Here is a 20,622-nt window from a genome sequence, read left to right on the forward strand (position 1 = left end):
GATCAGTAACTTGGTTGGTCAGATTGAAATAAATACAAATTATATCAATTTTAATGCATTTACCTTTATTGGGTTGTAGCATCCAAACCAACAGCATTTATTCATAAAAACCCAAGTGTAAACATGAATTATTAAATATATTACACTGTTATTGAGAATTTCTCATGAGCAACCTTTCAGTTTCACACAAAAGTAGTAATAGAGTGAGAAATCCAAATTGGAAATCAGACACCACACAGAGGCAGAAACAGCCCTTCTAGAATGAAGCAAACATTCATTTGCACTTTCAGTATAATGCTTTGAGGCTGATGTTCAATGTGGTTCCCTTTACATGGAAGGACCAAACAGATTGGCCAACTGCTTTGCTAAACATCTTCAGTTCAGTTTGCATTGGTGACTAGTGACTAAGCTTCCAGCCACTTACTTTAATTTTCTAAATCTATTCCCACTTTGATCTCTCCATCTTTACTTCACAAAACTTCAAGGAACAGCTTCCATCTCTTATCTGTGATTATTACAACACTCAACATCTCAAGTAACTACCCTTTTGTGCCTCTCCACAGACATAGCTCCTTTTGATTTCAATTTTTCCTCTTCTATCTCTATTCTCTTAACAGCCATTTAAACAAAATTAAATGTTCTCTTGATAAATTTTGTTTACCACATATATACATTTCCCTTTTCCCTCCTCCCCCTACATTTGCAACTTAAAACACCTGTGATCTTAATGCAATCTTTGCACACCTCCCTTCATGATTCCTGTACCCTGCTTTTGATTTGGATGTCAAACATGCAGTATTCCTGCTATAAAGTTTATATTCGTATTTCTTATGACAGACAATTATTTGGATAAGTCAATGCCAACTTTGAGTAATCCCGTTCTTCCAATTCCAAACCAATTCTACTTTTCCTTTCATATATCCAGCACCAATCCAATCTCCTCTCCCCTTTACATACTGTCATTATCCTACCAACTAGTAGGTAGGTACTTGATACATGGGGCTGAGTGAGGGTTGGGGGAAAAAAAATTAGAGCATACTCAGAAGAAACCTACCCAGACAGAGAAATGTGCAAGTTCCATAGTGTTCCTGCCCCCATTGCTTCAGATTCAAGGACAATCCTTGAGTAGCATTGTATTAGTTGTAAACAACACCTTAAAGAGTCTAAGTGAATTTACCAGAATACTAAATGTCATGCATAGAAGTTGCAAATAGAAATGCAAAAAGTTGCAGAAACTTGGCTTGTATTCCCTTAAAGTGAGAGGGAGATAATCTCTTTAGTTTTGTGTTGATTTGATCTTAAATTGAAAGAGATTGAGGTTATTTTTGTACTAATGGGAGAACAAGCATATTCAAGGAAATCATGGGATTTTGGGTGTTGGCTCTTGAATGAAAATTGCCTTCAAATCACAGCTGAGTGAACAGGAAACCAGCATAGTATAGTGCTGATGTATTTTTAAGCAAGTTTTCCCACAAGCAAAAACTTAAGTTCTGTGCCCATCTGTCACGGAGTAATTTGACCCTCTCATCTACTGATGCCAATAAGAATTGACACTCATTTTCCAAGGGTAGCATCAGCACTTTAATCCAGTCAAATGAATTATCCTTCCAATATTGATCTGTATGCTATAGCATTGCTAGGCTTCAGTTACGTGTGGATCATTAGTCAACAGATGCCCTCCAGTCCCAGTGTGATCATTCACACACAAACACTAATAATGACTATGGGATGCCATTTAGTTACAGGCATGTTCCACCCTTTAAGGTTTCCTCCAGCCTCAGCCACAAGCAGAGTTCAGGGGATGAATGTAGCATGTCATTGCCCAGGGTGCATCATCTGATCAGCAGATCTTCCCAAGGGCAAGAGTAATACCAGGTAGGGTACAAGTAAATGCTAACATTTTATTCAACGTGCCTATACAATGGCAGCTTTCTGACAGAGTTGGAGGACATAAAAATCTTACAACTTGCATTCCTAATCTCCAATTCCAAAAGATTTCCAGTAATTTTCCAAGAATTCACATAATTTTATTTTAAAAGTTTTAACAGCAACATTAGAGTCGATGCTCCATATGTGCAAGAATTTCATAAAAACACTTAAAACTTGATGATTTATTTTTTTTTTTTAAATATAAAAGTTTCCATACAACTTGCCCGCAATACAGACAAGGTTCTCAGTAATCAAATGGCATGTATCGAGCTCTCATTAGACTGGTGGCACCAGATGGCACTGCAGAGCCAATAGCACCAGCAGAGCAGAACATGACATCAAAGACACTTTTATTTGGTGGGACAACTTGAAACATTCTGTCCAAATCCAACACAGGTGATGGTCGCAACGATGGCACAGAACATGGATCAGGGTGAAAAGGCCAGTTCGGCCTGCTTAAGAATTGGGTTGGCCTGTATGGATAGAGCAACAAGCCTGATGGATTATTGTACGGGAAGAATGTGGAATACGGCAAGCTCATGCTGGGTGGCAGTGTTACATTTGGAGGGGTATATTTAGTGTAGGAAGTTGGTAACTCCCAGTGCATGTAGGGCCTTACTGAAAGCGCTGGCTCTGGATAGCTGGAGCAATGATTGTCCCAGATGGAAACAGGAGCAGATGTGCCATACTCCACAGATAATCTCGGGCGCTTTGACTCTGGTCTACTTGGGGATTCTTGTTGGGAAATATTGAAGTCATCCTCAATGGAGGAGGGACTGGAAGTCGAAGTGCTTAAGGGTGAGCGAAACTGAACACCGTGATTAGCCCTTGGTGAGGAAGAGAGTGATGAGGAGCACTGAGCATTCTCAGACATGACTGGTTGACGATGCCAGGAGTTCAATTCCAATCTCTGTTGGGTAGGATCTTCATTTGAGGACTTTTCTGTGCAGTATCCAGAGGGCCCAGAGTAGCTCTTGTCCTTTTCAGACGCAGAAGCTTCCAAACTGTTCCACAATGTTTCAATGGAGAAGGAATTCTCTAGCCTGCTGTCACCATGCCGTGGAAATGCAGTTGAAGGGCCAGCAGCTTCCAACACTTGTTCCAATTTGCTGCTTTCTTCAGAAGATGCAAGACCCAAAATCCCACCCTGGATATATGCAGTAGAATTAGCTGCAAAGCTCTTCCCATCCTGCCTCGAGACAGAGGTGTTTTGCCTTTTTAATGCTTCAGGTGGGATGCGAGTAACATCAACTGTCCAGTAGTTTCCTTTTCCTTGTGGCCTTTTAGGATCATTCAAAACCTAAAACAAAAAACAAAATAATATTCTAAAAAATCACTGACCAAGAGCACAAATTCCAAGTATAGCATCAGCAATCAAATAATTCATAGAGTACAACACAATACAGGTCCTTCAGCCCACAACACTCTGCTGACCTTTATAAAATTACTCCATGATCAATCTCACCCAACCCTCCTGCACAGCCCATAACCTCCAGCTTTTCTTTCTTAATAGCCGGTCATTCATTCTGTCAGGAAAATGTATATAGGCTTACAGTTAAGGCTCCACAGAAAAGCTTCATTCAAATTTTATGCAATATTTATCTATGCACACTTAAACAGCATTAAGAAATCACAAACAAGAAAATTAGCAGATACTGGAAATCCAAGCAACACACAATGCTGGAGGAATGCAGCAACCAGGCAGCATCTATGGAAAAGAGTAAACAGTTGAAGTTTCAGGCCAAGACCCTTCATCAGGGCTAATCATTAAAGAATGATTAGCTTATCGAAGAATCTTGACTAAATTGCCATCAGCTGACGGCCCCCATTTTTTAACCCAGATATTGAAGCCTGTTGCGATGCCTCTACACCATCCAGAAAACCAGTGAATAAAACTCAAAACTGTAGATACAAGAAATCTAAAATGAAAATGGAAGATGCCAGAAATACAGCAGCCCAAGTAGCAAATGTGGAGAGAGAAACAATATTTCAGACCCTTACATCCTTTGCTAGAATCAAGGTATTTCTATAATACAAAATCAGTTAACATGCCAGAGTGATTTATGGATTATTTGACCCCAGACATTGAGAGCATGTGGCCAAATGGTTAAGGCATTGGACTAGCGACCTGAAGGTCGTGAGTTCGAGCCCCAGCCGAGGCAACATGTTGTGTCCTTGAGCAAGGTACTTAATCACACATTGCTCTGCGACGGCACTGGTGCCAAGCTGAATGGGTCTTAATGCCCTTCCCTTGGACAACATTGGTGTCGTGGAGAAGGGAGACTTGCAGTATGGGCAACTGCTGGACTTCCATACAACCTTGCCCAGGCCTGTGCCCTGGAGAGTGAAGACTTTCCAGGCGCAGATCCATGGTCTCGCAAGACTGACTAACAGATGCCTTTTATGACCCCAGACTACCAGTTAGTACATGTACAATGTGCACTGTTGAAAAACAAGATAAGAGCAAGAAATACAAAGAATGAGGAAACATTTGTGACAGGCTAAAAAGTTAGGTTGATGACAAGATCCTCAGGAGTCTCCATCAAGTGGATCTCCTTTTGAAGGATTTCAAAGTAGAGATGTCTCCTTTTAGTGAATTTAAACATAGGGGATCACTAATTAAAATGCTCAGATTCATACACTCAAGAGGTTAAATTCTCTCTAGCAAGTCTTTCGATAGATTTTTTAAATATATCAAGACCAACATAGATTGATTAACTTGAACAGTTGAAATTTCACTGTTGGACAAGAATATAAAACCCAGGTTAATATCAGACATTATAATCAATTGGTGAACCAGGTTGAATAGCTGCGATGGAAACGAGTTCCACTAATTCTTAGCACATAATCAGTTCTGAAATGTTATTCCCATTTCCTTTTAGAGATACTGTCTGAATTGAATTTTTCCTGCATTTTCACTTGGTTTCATGTTTTAGATCCTTCTTCCATTGGATTGGAAATTTCAGTGATGAAACTGCACAACAGAAAGGAAATCAGTATGACTGACAGTTTGATAAAATGCCAACTGTTGCTTTCCTTTTCATCCCTTAACAGTTGCTGCTGTTGTCAGAGAACTGTCACCAAGATGGTAATCCATCACTCTTAATTAGTCTCAGCTAGTTCCTAATGAATAATATTATTCCCTCCTGGAGTGAATACTGAGGGATATTCAAAGCTCCTCTCCTAGCAAAAATTCCTTTACATCTTCAAAGTACAAACAAGTGAGGCCATTTATTCCAAATCATTCATCACGCCACAGGAACTTGTAATCTCCTATCACAAAAAAGAGTTTTCTGGTGTGCACATGACTTTTGAAGCATCTCATTTGGGAAAAATTTCACAAAGGTAAGCAAGAAGCAACCTATGCCATACCACTTATCTGGCTAAAGCAAGTCATTATATCAAGCTCATATCATCTGTCTGTATAAATAAAAGTGAAGTATCAAATTAGTGCAAAAATAAATAAGTATGAGGTAGTGTTCATGGGTTCAATGTCCATTCAGAAATCAGATGGCAGAAGGGAAGAAGCCATTGCCAGATTGTTGAGTGGGTGCCTTCAGGCTTCTGTACTTCCATCCTGATAGTAGGAATGAGAACAATGCATAACCTGGGTATTGGGCTCTTTAATGAAGGGCACCACATTTTTGAAGCATCCATTCCTGGAAGATGCCCTGGATACCACGAAGGATAGAGCTCATGATGAAGCTGACTAAATGCACAACTCTCTTCAACCTATTTCGATCCTGTGCAGTAGCCCCACCATACCAGATGGTGATGTAACCTGTTAGAATGCTCTCCACAGTACACCTGTAGAAGTTTACAAGCTTCTTTGGTAAACTAAATCTCCTCAAAACCCCAAATAAAATAAAGCAGTATATTCACTGTAGGCAAAGGTTTAGTACTACTAGGAAGAACACCAGGCATCTCAGTTTTCCATCTCTATCTTGTGTTTACCATGACTGGGATCCGAATAAAGCTCAAAAGCTCCAGAGACCATATAACAGAAGGGAGCAAATCTATAGCCTTTTGTAGATATTTATGATCAACAAGCAACTCAATCTTTATCAAAAAAAAGCATCTACAATACATTCGGGTTGTCTTCTACATCTTCCCCATGAACTTTGACTAATCTCTCCATAAAACCTCTTCAAGAAATTCTTCTACACATATCCCATTAGTAAATTTCACCAGAGGCAATCTTAACATGGTCTTTCAGCTGCCAGCCAGTTGAACTCTTGCCTCCAGGTTTGGAATTCATCAGGGCACTTTGCCAGAGTAAGGTGTAAACACAATCAATTCTGCAGAACACTTGAACAATACACACAAAATGCTTAACTATTTATTCCCCTCTATAGATACTGCCTAACTTGCTGAGTTCCACAGTTTATGCATTAACAGAGTAAAGTGGTCGGGTTTTAATAATGACTATTTCTAAAGTTAATATCGGCACTGAGAGGCAAATAATTCCTCTTAAGTTTTAAATTATGTGGTTTTTAAGAGTCACATGTAGTGCAACGGAAAGGCAAGTTATATGTTCTTCATCTGTACAATAGTCACCTGCCATCACTATTTCTACAGCAATAATAAATTCCTTTATAAAATCTTATTTCATAGTCATACTTTATTGATCCCGAGGGAAATTGGTTTTCGTTACAGTTGCACCATAAATAATTAAATAGTAATAAAACCATAAATAATATGTAAATTATGCCAGGACCAGCCTATTGGCTCAGGGTGTCTGACCCTCCAAGGGAGGAGTTGTAAAGTTTGATGGCAACAGGCAGGAATGACTTTCTATGTCACTCAGTGTTGCATCTCGGTGGATTGAGTCTCTGGCTGAATGTACTCCTGTATCTATTATATAGTGGATGGGAGACATTGTCCAAGATGGCATGCAACTTGGACAGCATCCTCTTTTTAGACACCACTGTCAGAGAGTCCAGTTCCATCCCCACAACATCACTGGCTTAACAAATGAGTTTGTTGATTCTGCTGGTGTCTGCTACCCTCAGCATGCTGCCCCAGCACACAACAGCAAACATGATCGCACTGGCCACTACAGACTCGTGGAACATCCTCAGCATCATCCGACAGATGTTAAAGGACCTCAGTCTCCTCAGGAAATAGAGACGGCTCTGACTCTTCTTGTAGACAGCCTGTGTTCTTTGACCAGTCCAGTTTATTGTCAATACGTATCCCCAGGTATTTGTAATCCTCCACCATGTCCACACTGACTCCCTGAATGGAAACAGGGGTCACCAGTGCCTTAGCCCTCCTCAGGTCCACCACTAGCTCCTTATTCTTTTTCACATTAAGCTGCAGATAATTCTGCTCACACCATGTGACAAAGTTTCCTACCGTAGCCCTGTACTCAGCCTCATCTCCCTTGCTGATGCATCCAACTATGGCAGAGTCATCAGAAAACTTCTGAAGATGACAAGACTGTGCAGTAGTTGAAGTCCGAGGTGTAAATGGTGAAGAGAATGGGAGACAAGACAGTCCCCCGTGGAGCCCCAGTGCTGCTGATCACTCTGTCGGACACACAGTGTTGCCAGCACACATACTGTGGTCTGCCAGTCAAGTAATCAAGAATGCATGACACCAGGAAAGCATCCACCTGCATCGCTGTCAGCTTCTCCCCCAGCAGAGCAGGGTGGATGGTGTTGAACGCACTGGAGAAGTCAAAAAACATGACCCTCACAGTTCTTGCTGGCTTGTCCAGGTGGGCGTAGACACGGTTCAGCAGGTAGACAATGGCATCCTCAACTCCTAGTCGGGGCTGGTAGGCCTACCGGAGGGGATCTAAGTGTGGCCTAACCATAGGCTGGAGTAGCTCCAGAACGAGTCTCTCCAGGGTCTTCATGATGTGGGAGGTCAATGCCACTGGTCTGTAGTCATTGAAGTCACTGGGGCGTGGCGTCTTCGGCACAGGGACGAGGCAGGACGTCTTTCACAGCACAGAAACCCTCTGGAGACACAGGCTCAGGTTGAAGACATGTCGGAGTACTCCACATAGCTGAGGGGCACAGGCTTTGAGCACCCTGGTACTGACACCATCCGGGCCTGCAGCCTTGCTTGGGTTGAGATGTTTCAACTGTCTTCTCACTTGTTCAGCTGTGAAGCCCACCGTGGTGGTTTCGTGTGTGAGAGACTTGTTCTGGAGCTGCTCCGGCCTATGGTCAGGCCACACTTAGATCCCCTCCAGTTCGCCTACCAGCCCCGACTAGGAGTTGAGAATGCCATCATCTACCTGCTAAACCGTGTCTACGCCCACCTGGACAAGCCAGCGAGCACTGTGAGGGTCATGTTTTTTTGACTTCTCCAGTGCGTTCAACACCATCTGCCCTGCTCTGCTGGGGGAGAAGCTGACAGCAATGCAGGTGGGTGCTTCCCAGGTGACATGGATTCTTGATTACCTTACTGGCGGACCACAGTACGTGTGCTTGCAACACTGTGTCCCCGACAGAGTGATCAGCAGCACTGGGGCTCCACAGGGGACTGTCTTGTCTCCCTTTCTCTTCACCATTTACACCTCGGACTTCAACTACTGCACAGAGTCTTACCATCTTCAGAAGTTTTCTGATGACTCTGCCATAGTTGGATGCATCAGCAAGGGAGATGAGGCTGAGTACAGGGCTACGGTAGGAAACTTTGTCACATGGTGTGAGCAGAATTATCTGCAGCTTAATGTGAAAAAGACTAAGGAGCTGGTGGTAGACCTGAGGAGAGCTAAGGTACCGGTGACCCCTGGGTGTCAGTGTGGACATGGTGGAGGATTACAAATACCTGGGGATACGAATTGACAATAAACTGGACTGGTCAAAGAACACTGAGGCTGTCTACAAGGGTCAGAGCCATCTCTATTTCCTGAGGAGACTGCAGTCCTTTAACATCTGCTGGATGATGCTGAGGATGTTCTACGAGTCTGTAGTGGCCAGTGCGATCATATTTGCTGTTGTGTGCTGGGGCAGCAGGCTGAGGGTAGCAGACACCAACAGAATCAACAAACTCATTTGTAAGGCCAGTGATGTTGTGGGGATGGAATTGGACTCTCTCATGGTGGTGTCTGAAAAGAGAATGCTGTCTAAGTTGCATGCCATCTTGGACAATGTCTCCCACCCACTACATAATGTATTGGGTGGGCACAGGAGTACATTCAGCCAGAGACTCATTCCACCAAGATGTAGCACACACAGAGCGTCATAGGAAGTCATTCCTGCCTGTGGCCATCAAACTTTACAACTCCTCCCTTGGAGGGTCAGACACCCTGAGCCAATAGGCTGGTCCTGGACTTATTTCATAATTTACTGGCATAATTTACGTACTACTATTTAACCATCTATGGTTCTATTACTATTTATTATTTATGGTGAAACTGTAACGAAAACCAGTTTCCCTGGGATAAATAAAGTATGGCTATGGCTATCGCTATGGAAGGCATATAGTCATGAGAGCAAGGTGGGGGACTGAGGAGGGGTAGGAGGGGAGAGTTAAGTCATTTATGCACATGACTGAGGTAGGGTGGGTATAACGAGGGTATATATTTCTTTTCACAAACTGTACAGGACTGTGCAAGTCTTAAGGCCAATTTATACTTGTCAAATCGATGCCGTAGGTACGGCATAGCTGCGTACCTTACACCGTAGCCTGACACGCACCTCCCCAAAAATGTAACTGCACATTGTGGCGACGCAGACCGCAACAACTGTGATTGGTCCGCTTGGTAACATCGCATTTCCTCCTGCGCTGCAATAGCTTCTCATTGGGCGACTGAAGGGCAGGGAAGGAACTCTGGCTGCAATGCTTTCCATAAAGCTTTACAGACCTCCGAAATTATGGAGAACCCTGTGCTTGACGCCAGTTTGTAGCTAGTTGCTACAGCCTGTTGACTTCCACCTGAAGCTAAAACTCGAATGGTGATTGCCAGTCTCTGAGTATACTGTGTGTACACTGATGTGAAATAAATCGTTGGAGACAATGAACCAAATCGTCAAATCTACCTGCAGACATCTGAAAATATTTGAGATGCATTTCCTCGTCCATGTCTCTCAGTGGCCAAACAAACACAGAAAATTCACCCTCCTTCAGTTTCAGTCACCATTGCTTGAAGTTTGAGTTTCTTGGTGTCGAAACTCAGTGGCATAGAAACCCCACCACCAACTAATGTTTTGGCGGTGAATTGCAGAGGGACGCAGACACACCAACGCACAAGTATAAATGCTCACAACGGCATAGGTCACTGGCGTAGGCTGTGGCAAAAGCTAGTATGCACAAGTATAAATCAGAGCTAGGGTGCTCAAAACTTTTGCACAGAACTGTATTTATCAACGTTGTGCGCCGCAGGAGGGGTGTGGGGCAGGAGGCAGAAGAGTGCCAGGGATCGGGTGGGGGGGGGGGGGGGGGGAGGTCAAGGTCGACTGATTCCGAACAATTGGTTTATCAATCATTACAGAATGTCTCACCTGCTGTTTTCTTCAGGTCTCTAATGTCACACATTTCCAGGATCTCCTGTTACCCAGGATTGAGTTTTCCCGTGGTGCTTCCCCAAGAATCTCATTGGCTGTTTCTGCCATCACTTAATTGAACCTAGCTGTCAACATTTCAGCATCTTTGACAAGCATCAGTAGTGGTGCAAATTTTCCAGCAACTAGAGCTTCGAAGGATTTGGCAATGGAGGAGTCCTTCAGATTGTAGAGCTTTTCGAATTGTGAAGGATCTCACTAAGCAGAGACCATTCAAGGCAAAGGAGGAAACTGCCTCACAGAAGATGAAGACATTCTCAACAGCTGGACTGAGTGTTGTTCAGAACTTTACAACCATCAAGGAGACCACAGTGTACTCGCAAGCCAGGACTCGTCCAATTCTGCATGAAAAAGTAGAAGTAACCACAAGATTCCTGAAGAATGGGAAAGCTGCAGGAATAGACAACATTCTGGCTGAGCTAATAAAACATGGAGGTAGTGAGAGACATCCTCACCAAAATCTGCAACAAAATCTTGCAGACTGGGGAATGGCCAACACCCTGGATAAAAACCACTCATCACTCCCCCCAAGAAAGGCGACTTACAGCAGTGCCAGAATTATAGAACCACAAGCTTTATCAGCCATGTAAGCAAAGTGACGTTAAAGGCCATCTTGAATAGACCAAAACCACAAGCAGAAGAAATATTTGCTGAAGAGCAGGCTGGATTCAGAAGTGGAAGATGTACAACAGAACAGATATTCAGCCTCCAAGTACTGTGCAAGAGATACAACCAACAACAGGACATCTTCCAGGTGTTCATAGACTTCAATGCAGCATTCGATAGTGTGTGGCCTCCAGGCCATAATGAAGAGATTCAAAACTATCAAGCCGCTCTACACAAAAGCTAGCAATGCAGTACTTGTACAGTTGGAGAGTGGTTCCACACATCAGCTGGAGTCCAAAAAGGACACGGACAAAATGCTGGAGGAAATCAGTAGGCCAGGAGAAAAAAAAATGGAGTAGATTTAAAAGGTGGTGGGGGGGTGGGAGGAGTGGGAAGCACAGAGAGACACGAAGTGTAGGTGAAACCTGAAGGGGGAGGGATGAAGTAAAGATCTAGGAAGTTGATAGGTGAAAGAGATACAGAGCTGGAGAACAGGGAACACTGAAGGCCACAGAAGAAAGAAAAGTGGAGGGGGGGGGGGCACCAGAGGGAGGTGATGGACAGGCAAGGAGATAAAAGGGAATGGTGGGGGGGGGGTACATTACTGGAAGTTCAAGAAATCTATGTTCATGCCATCAGGCTGGAGGCTATTCAGACAGAATACAAGGTGTTGATTCTCCAACCCCAAGTGTGGTCTCCTCACGACAGCAGTGGAGGCCATGGATTGACATATCAGAATGGGAATAGGAAGTGGAATTAAACTGGGTGGCTACTGGGAGATACCACCTCTTCCAACCTCTGGTTCACTGATGACATTGATGGAATAGCAGGAAGTGATGATGAATTGGCCTGCCTTGTGAACTGCCTGGATGATACATCTACCAGATAATGGCATGGAGACCAGCGCAGAGAAAACCAAGCTAATGAGAAACAATGAGGAGCCAATCACCACAAAAATGTGGTAAATTGGATCAGCAAATTTGCTGATGATGCAAAGATTGGAGGTGTAGTGGACAGTGAGGAAGGTTGTCAAAGCTTGCAGAGGGATTTGGACCAGCTGGAAAAATGGGCTGAAAAAAGGCAGATGGAGTTTAACACAGACAAGTGTGAGGTATTGCACTTTGGAAAGACAAACCAAGGTAGAACATACAAGGTAAATGGTAGGGCACTGAGGAGTGCAGTAGAACAGAGGGATCTGGGAATACAGATACAAAATTCCCTAAAGGTGGCGTCACAGGTAGATAGGGTCATAAAAAGAGCTTTTGGTACATTGGCCTTTATAAATCAAAGTACTGAGTATAAGAGTTGGAATGTTATGGTGAGGTTGTATAAGGTATTGGTGAGGCCAAATTTTGGTCACCAAATTACAGGAAGGATATTAATAAGGTTGAAAGAGAGAAGAGAAGGTTTACAAGGATGTTGCCGGGACTTGAGAAACTCAGTTACAGAGAAAGGTTGAATAGGTTAGGACTTTATTCCCTGGAGCATAGAAGAATGAGCAGAGATTTGATAGAGGTATATAAAATTATGATGGGTATAGATAGAGTGAATGCAAGCAGGCTTTTTCCACTGAGGCTAGGGGAGGAAAAAAAAAGAGGACATAGGTTAAGGGTGAAGGGGAAAGTTTAAAGGGAACATGGGCGGGGTGCTTCTTCACACAGAGTGATGGGAGTGTGGAATGAGCTGCCAGATGAAGTGGTCAATGTGGGCTCACTTTTAACATTTAAAAACTTGGACAGGTACATGGATGAGAGGTGTATGGAGGGGTATGGTCCAGGTGCAGGTCAATGGGGCTAGGCAGAAAAATGGTTCGGCACAGCCAAGAAGGGCCAAAAGGCCTGTTTCTGTGCTGTAATGTTCTATGGTTCTAAAAATCACTGCTAGTGGGCAAGAACTAGAGACTGTCAATCAGTATCTTGGCACCATCATCAACTAAGAAGGATTAAAGACTTGAGGACAGCGCAAACAGCAACACTGGCTAAACTAAAACTAATCTGGAGAGACAATCACATGCCCAGATCCAAGTTGAAACTCCTGCATGCACTTGCGCTCTCCATCTTCTTGTACACATCCCAATCATGGACGTTTGGCAGCAGAACTGCAAAAGATCCAGGCAGCAGAGATGAGGTGCTTCAGAAGGCTCCTTGGCACCTCCTATACAGACCATGCCTCAAACAAAGTACAAAGAACCATCACCCAGCACATGAGACACTACAGAGATCTACTGTCCACAGTAAAGAATAGGAAACTGAGATGGTATGGCCACATTACAAGGTGAAATGGATTCTCAAAGACCATTCCTCAGGGAACGGTGCAGGGGAAAAGAAAAAGAGGCAGAGGAAGAGGGTGACAACATTGCAGAGTGGGCTGGAGAGAACTTTGCTGCAATCCAGGCACTCACCCACAACCATGAGATGGAGGCAGCTGGTGCAGCGCCCCTTCGACCCTGGAGGGTTGCGGGATCCGTAACCATAACCAAATGTCCCTCGCTTCTCCTTTCCCTTTTCCCCCCCAACTTTGATTCCCTTCTCCCCATCTCCTTCCAACTCAGTCCATGTAGCCCCACATCAGAATTAAGTATATCATCCCCCCCCACATAGGTCAAAAAATGGTGTTTTTTTTTGCAAAAGCAATGAAGTGGAATAAATAAAATTACTATGGTACTGTGTAAAATCTTAGGCACCCTAGCTATCTAAATATATACTCTATTGAAATCAACCCCATATTCACTGGCACTCTCGCCACCCTTAGTGAAGAAGTTCCCTCTCATGTTCCCCTTAAACATTTCACCTTTCATCCTTAACCAATGATCTCCAATTGTAGTCTCATCCAATCTCAAGTCTGTAGGCATGTGCCCTCTATACCCCTCAATTTTCCATACCTTTATCAAAACTCCCTGCGTTCTAGGGAATAAGATCCTAACCTATTCAATCTTTACCTATAACTCTAGTCCTCAAGTCCCAGCAACATTATTTAAAATTTCTCCACACCCTCTCAATCTTATTTACATCCTGAATGAACGTTGTATCATTTCTTGATGCTTGCATTTCTAAATGACAATAAACGAGGACTGAGTGTCCTCATAATCTATTCTTTCCTGTAGGCAGGTGACCAAATGGTGAGCGTCGTGGTAGTGTTGCAGCTCGTGCGACACTATTACAGCTCAGGGTGAAGTTCAGAGTTCAGTTCCAGCATCCCCTGCAAGAAAGCTCTGGCTTCCTCCCCCAGTCTAAAGATGTACCAATTGGTAGGTTAATTGGTCGTTGCAGTTTGTCCTGTGATTAGGTAAGGGTTAAATTATTGGGCAGCACAGGTCAAAGGGCCAGAAGGGCTTATTCCACACTGCATCTTCAGATTGAAAATACAAATTAAAAACAAATTTACAGTTAAATTGCCAATGAGAAGAAAAGCTGGATTTCCCCCAGTCACTGGAAAAGGGTATAAAGTTGACAGTACACATCGGAAGGTATAGCTATTCCCATATAATCTTAAATCTCACTTAGGAATTCACAGTGCTTACTTACGCCACTGCTGTTTAGGGCAGCAATGCACATCCTCCATCCCTGTCTGTATAGAGGGATTCTTTGTTGCCATTTCCCTAACAATTGGATTTTGACCAGTCAGGATTGGTCCTTCTGAGCTGAATCCCTAAACCTGCAGCACTGGTGGACCACTCCTGGTCTAGAATCCACCATTGGCCTGTTTGGTATGGATGACCTTACCAAGAGCCAGAGCACGAGGCCGACTCCAGCCAACATAGCTCTCCAGATAACTGGGGCTATGCCCATACTAGACCAGATAATTTTGAAAACACCAGTTTCGCGTAAAAACGATAGGCGTCCACACCTGAAGTTTTTGAAAATACCTCTGTCCACATTAAAACAGGTATTTGGGCGAATCTCAATAGACAATAGGTGGAGTAGGCCATTCAGCCCTTCGAGCCAGCACCGCCATTCACTGTGATCATGGCTGATCATCCACAAGCAGTATCCAGTTCCTGCCTTATAGATAGATGGATATACTTTATTGATCCAGAGGGAAATTGGGTTTCGTTATAGCCGCACCAACCAAGAATAGAGCATAAATATTGCAATACAAAAACCACAAACAATCAAACAAAATGCAAACTATGCCAGATGGAAAATAAGTCCAGGACCAGCCTATTGGCTCGGTGTCTGACCCTCCACGGGAGGAGCTGCAAGTTGAATGGCCACAGGCAGGAACAACCTCCTGGGCTGCCCAGTGTTGTATCTCGGTGGAATATGGCCGAAGTCCAACAGCAAAAAGTTCAATATCTGGTCTACAAACACGTTCCTCGATCGTAATATGACCCGGATTGCACCATCTGTTGTTAACCAGAACAGTAAGCACCCAACTCCTTTACACTTACCGCTCTCAGTGCACTTCTGGTCAGCCTGAACGGTCTGGAAGCCATCCATGGAGAAGTTTTGATCGGGTATGTCCTCGTGCAGCCCCGTTCCAGTGAAACACATAACACTGCACTCCCGAAATGTTCTGACTCCTGGCTAGCTCCGTGAACTCATCCATTTTATTACCCACCGAACTCCTCTTCTCCATAAGTCTCTGTTGTCTCGACCCGGTCCACTTTCCTCTTGTGATCCCCCTCTGCATCCTCTGTGTGTTTTCCTCCAAATTTCAGCAGGGATGTCTGCCGCTCTGCTCGCTAAACCGACCAGCATAAGCTCAATCAGCTGGTCCCTGGAATACACAATGCTACCATGCTTCTGTCCCGCTAATGAGACGTGTCGGAATGTAACTATTCCCAGCACTAAAAACCTGAGGGTGCAGCTTCGACGTGTTACCGTGCAAAGAGAAAATATAAAACATAACGCAAGTTACAAGGTAAGAAGAAAAAAGTAAGAATACTAGTCTGGAACGGCTGTAACAGGCTGCATGCACGACCGGCTGGATACAACCTGTATTTTAAAGGTTATCCCCATACCCTTTGATTCCGCTATCTTTAAGAGCTCTATCCATCTCTTTTTTGAAAGCATCCAGAGACTTGCCCTCCACAGCCTTCTGGGGCAGAGCATTCCGTATATCCACCACTCTCTGGGTGAAAAAGTTTTTCCTCAACTCCATTCTAAATGGCCTACCCCTAATTCTTAAACTGTGGCCTCTGGTTCTGGACTCACCCATCAGCGGGAACATGCTTCCTGCCTCCAGCGCGTCCAATCCCTTAATAATCTTGTATGTTTCAACAAGATCCCCTCTCAGCCTTCTAAATTCCAGAGTATACAAGCCCAGTCACTCCAATCTTTTGACATATGACAGTCCCGCCATCCCTGGAATTAACCTTATGAACCTACACTGCACTCCCTCAATAACAAGAATTCCTTCCTCAAATTTGGAGACCAAAACTGCACACAGTACTCCAGGTGTGGTCTCACCAGGGCCCTGTACAGCTGCAGAAGGACCTCTTTGCTCTTATACTCAATTCCCCTTGTCATGAAGGCCAGCATGCCATTAGCTTTTTTCACTGTCTGCTGTACTTGTATGCTTGCTTTCAGTGACTGATGTACAAGAACACCTAGATCTCATTGTGCTTCCCCTTTTCCTAACTTGACTCCATTTAGGTAATAATCTGCCTTCCCTCACATTTATCCACATTAAACTGCATCTGCCCACTCACCCAGCCTGTCCAAGTCACCCTGCATTCTCATAACATCCTCCTCACATTTCACACTGCCACCCAGCTTTGTGTCATCAGCAAGTTTGCTAATCTCCTCCTACTGGGCATGTGCAGGACACACAGAAAACAAGTAAAGAGGAAACTATATACTTGGTGCGTGTTTGTCCAGAAACATCTCCTACAGCCATAGTCTCTTCACCGATGAAAGGGACGACAGCTACAACTAAATGCAATAAGGCTTAGTACTGGGCAAAAGTGAAATTTGCTGTTACTTCAAGCAACACTCATCAAAGTTGCTGGTGAATGCAGCAGGCCAGGCAGCATCCGTAGGAAGAGGTGCAGTCGACGTTTCAGGCAGAGACCCTTCGTCAGGACTAACTGAAGGAAGAGTTAGTAAGAGATTTGAAAGTTGAAGGGGGAGGGGAAGATCCAAAATGATAGGAGAAGACAGGACGGGGAGGGATAGAGCCAAGAGCTGGACAGGCGATAGGCAAAAGGGGATACAAGAGGATCATGGGACAGGAGGAGCAGGAAGAAAGGAGGGGTGACCTAGAGGATGGGCAAGGGGTATATTCAGAGGGACAGAGGGAGAAAAAGGAGAGTGAGAGAAAGAATGTGTGCATAAAAATAAGTAACAGATGGGGTATGAGGGGGAGGTGGGGCCTTAGCAGAAGTTAGAGAAGTCGATGTTCATGCCATCAGGTTGGAGGCTACCCAGATGGAATACAAGGTGTTGTTCCTCCAACCTGAGTGTGGCTTCATCTTTACAGTAGAGGAGGCCATGGATAGACATGTCAGAATGGGAATGGGATGTGGAATTAAAATGTGTGGCCACTGGGAGATCTTGCTTTCTCTGGCGGACAGAGATGAAGCCACATTCAGGTTGGAATAACACCTTATATTCCGTCTGGGTAGCCTCCAACCTGATGGCATGAACATCGACTTCTCTAACTTCCGCTAAGGCCCCACCTCCCCCTCGTACCCCATCTGTTACTTATTTTTATGCACACATTCTTTCTCTCACTCTCCTTTTTCTCCCTCTGAATATACCTCTTGCCCATCCTCTGGATTCCCCCCCCTTGTCTTTCTTCCCGGACCTCCTGTCCCACGATCCTCTTGTATCCCCTTTTGCCTATCGCCTGTCCAGCTCTTGGCTCTATCCCTCCCCCTCCTGTCTTCTCCTATCATTTTGGATCTCCCCCTCCCACTTTCAAATCCCTTACTCACTCTTCCTTCAGTTAGTCCTGACGAAGGGTCTCGGCCTGAAACGTCGACTGCACCTCTTCCTACAGATGCTGCCTGGCCTGCTGCGTTCACCAGCAACTTTGATGTGTGTTGCTTGAATTTCCAGCATCTGCAGAATTCCTGTTGTTTGCTGTTACTTCATTTGTTTGTCTTTACTTTTGCCATGTCTTTGTGTATTATTTTGCTGTATTTAACATGTGCAATAAAACAAGTTACTGGGTAAAAGTGACAATTGCATCTATTGAATGTTTGCACAAGCAATACATAAATAAAGCACCTTGTTAAATGTATAAAACATGTCTGCATCAGTGTTATCTTGTATTTCCATACAATGTTACATTAAGGAACACACATCAAAGTTGCCAGTGAACACAGCAGACCAGGCAGCATTTCTAGGAAGAGGTACAGTCAACGTTTCAGGCCAAGACCCTTCATCAGGACTAACTGAAGGAAGAGTTAGTAAGGGATTTGAAAGTGGGAGGGGGAGGGGGAGATCCAAAATGATAGGAGAAGACAGGAGGGGGAGGGATGGAGCCAAGAGCTGGACAGATGATTGGCAAAAGGGATATGAGAGGATCATGGGACAGGAGGCCCAGGGAGAAGGAAAGGGGGGGGGGAGGAACCCAGAGGATGGGCAAGGTATAGTCAGAGGGACAGAGGGAGAAAAAGGAGAGTGAGAGAAAGAATGTGTGTATAAAAATAAATAACAGATGGGGTGCGAGGGGGAGGTGGGGCATTAGCGGAAGTTAGAGAAGTCAATGTTCATGCCATCAGGTTGGAGGCTGCCGAGGTGGAATATAAAGGTGTTGTTCCTCCAACCCAAGTGTGGTTTCATCTTTACAGTAGAGGAGGCCGTGGATAGACATATCAGAATGGGAATGGGATGTGGAATTAAAATGTGTGCCACTGGGAGATCCTGCTTTCTCTGGCAGACAGAGCATAGGGATTCAGCAAAATGATCTCCCAGTCTGCATCAGGTCTCGCCAGTATATAGAAGGCCACATCGGGAGCACTGGACGCAGTACATCACCCCAGCCGACTCACAGGAAGTGTCGCCTCACCTGGAAGGACTGTCTGGGGCCCTGAATGGTGGTAAGGGAGGAAGTGTAAGGGCATGTGTAGCATTTGTTCCGCTTACACGGATAAGTGCCAGGAGGGAGATCAGTGGGGAGGGATGGGGAAACGAATGGACAAGGGAGTCGCGTAGGGAGCAATCCTTGTGGAAAGCCGGGGGGGGGGGGGGGCGGGAGGGAAAGATGTGCTTAGTGGTGTGATCCCGTTGGAGGTGGCGGAAGTTACCAAGAATAATATGTTGGACCCGGAGGCTGATTGGGTGGTAGGTGAGGACCAGGGGAACCCTATTCCAGTGGGGTGACAGGAGGATGGAGCGAGAGCAGATGTGCGTGAAATGGGGGAGATGCGTTTGAGAGCAGGGTTGATGGTGGAGGAAGGGAAGCCCCTTTCTTTAAAAAAGGAGGACATCTCCCTCGTCCTGGAATGAAAAGCCTCATCCTGAGAGCAGATGCGGCAGAGACGGAGGAATTGCGAGAAGGGGATGGCGTTCTTGCAAGAACAGGGTTAGAAGGGGAATAGTCCAGATAGCTGTGAGTGTCAGTAGGCTTATAGTAGACATCAGTAGATAAGCTGTCTCCAGAGATAGACAGAAAGATGTAGAAAGGGAAGGGAGGTGTCGGAAATGGACCAGGTAAACTTGAGGGCAGGGTGATAGTTGGAGGCAAAGTTAATAAAGTCAGCAAGCTCAGCATGCGTGCAGGAAGCAGCACCAATAATTATTTCCCCTTTGGCTCTTCCCACTTCCTCCAAACTAAAGGTGTAGCTATGGACACCCGTATGGGTCCAAGCTATGCCTGCCTTTTTGTTGGCTTTGTGGAACAATCTTATGTTCCACACGTATTCTGGTATCTGTCCCCCACTTTTCCTTTGCTACATTGACGGCAGCATTGGCGTTGCTTCCTGCATGCATGCAGAGCTCGTTGACTTCATTAACTTTGCCTCCAACTTTCACCCTGCCCTCAAGTTTACCTGGTCCATTTCCGACACCTCCCTCCCCTTTCTAGATCTTTCTCTCTCTATCTCTGGAGACAGCTTATCTACTGATGTCTACTATAAGCCTACTGACTCTCACAGCTATCTGGACTATTCCTCTTCTCACCCTGTTTTTTGCAAAAATGCCATCCCCTTCTCACAATTCCTCCGTCTCCACCGCATCTGCTCTCAGGATGAGGCTTTTCATTCCAGGACGAGGGAGATGTCCTCCTTTTTTTTTTAAAGAAAGGGGCTTCCCTTCCTCCACCATCAACTGTGCTCTCAAATGCATCTCCCCCATTTCACACACTTCTGCTCTCACTCCCTCCTCCTGTCACCCCACTGGAATAGGGTTCCCCTGGTCCTCACCTACCACCCCACCAGCCTCCGGGTCCAACATATTATTCTCCGTAACTTCCGCCACCTCCAACAGGATCCCACCACTAAGCACAAATCTTCACTCTCCCCCCCCACTTTCTGCAAGGATCGCTCCCTACGCAACTCCCTTGTCCATTCGTCCGCCCCTCCATCCCTCCCCACTGATCTCCCTCCTGGCACTTATCCTTGTAAGTAGAACAAGTACTACACATGCCCTTACACTTCCTCCCTTACCACCATTCA

At 44.9% G+C, this 20,622-nt stretch overlaps 1 protein-coding gene across 1 annotated transcript in view; it reads right to left on the minus strand.

Moving 5' to 3' along the window:
- Positions 1–2,131: 2,131 nt before the first annotated feature.
- Positions 2,132–20,622, minus strand: part of foxh1 (forkhead box H1) — a 43,473-nt gene continuing 24,982 nt past the window's right edge. Inside the window, exon 3 of the mRNA XM_072246451.1 lies at positions 2,132–3,229. Coding sequence (XP_072102552.1) covers positions 2,174–3,229 — 1,056 coding nt within the window. The 3' untranslated portion in view covers positions 2,132–2,173. The remainder of the gene's footprint in view (positions 3,230–20,622) is intronic.

Source organism: Mobula birostris, chromosome 1 (genome assembly GCF_030028105.1).
Source record: "Mobula birostris isolate sMobBir1 chromosome 1, sMobBir1.hap1, whole genome shotgun sequence".
NCBI lineage: Eukaryota > Metazoa > Chordata > Chondrichthyes > Myliobatiformes > Myliobatidae > Mobula > Mobula birostris.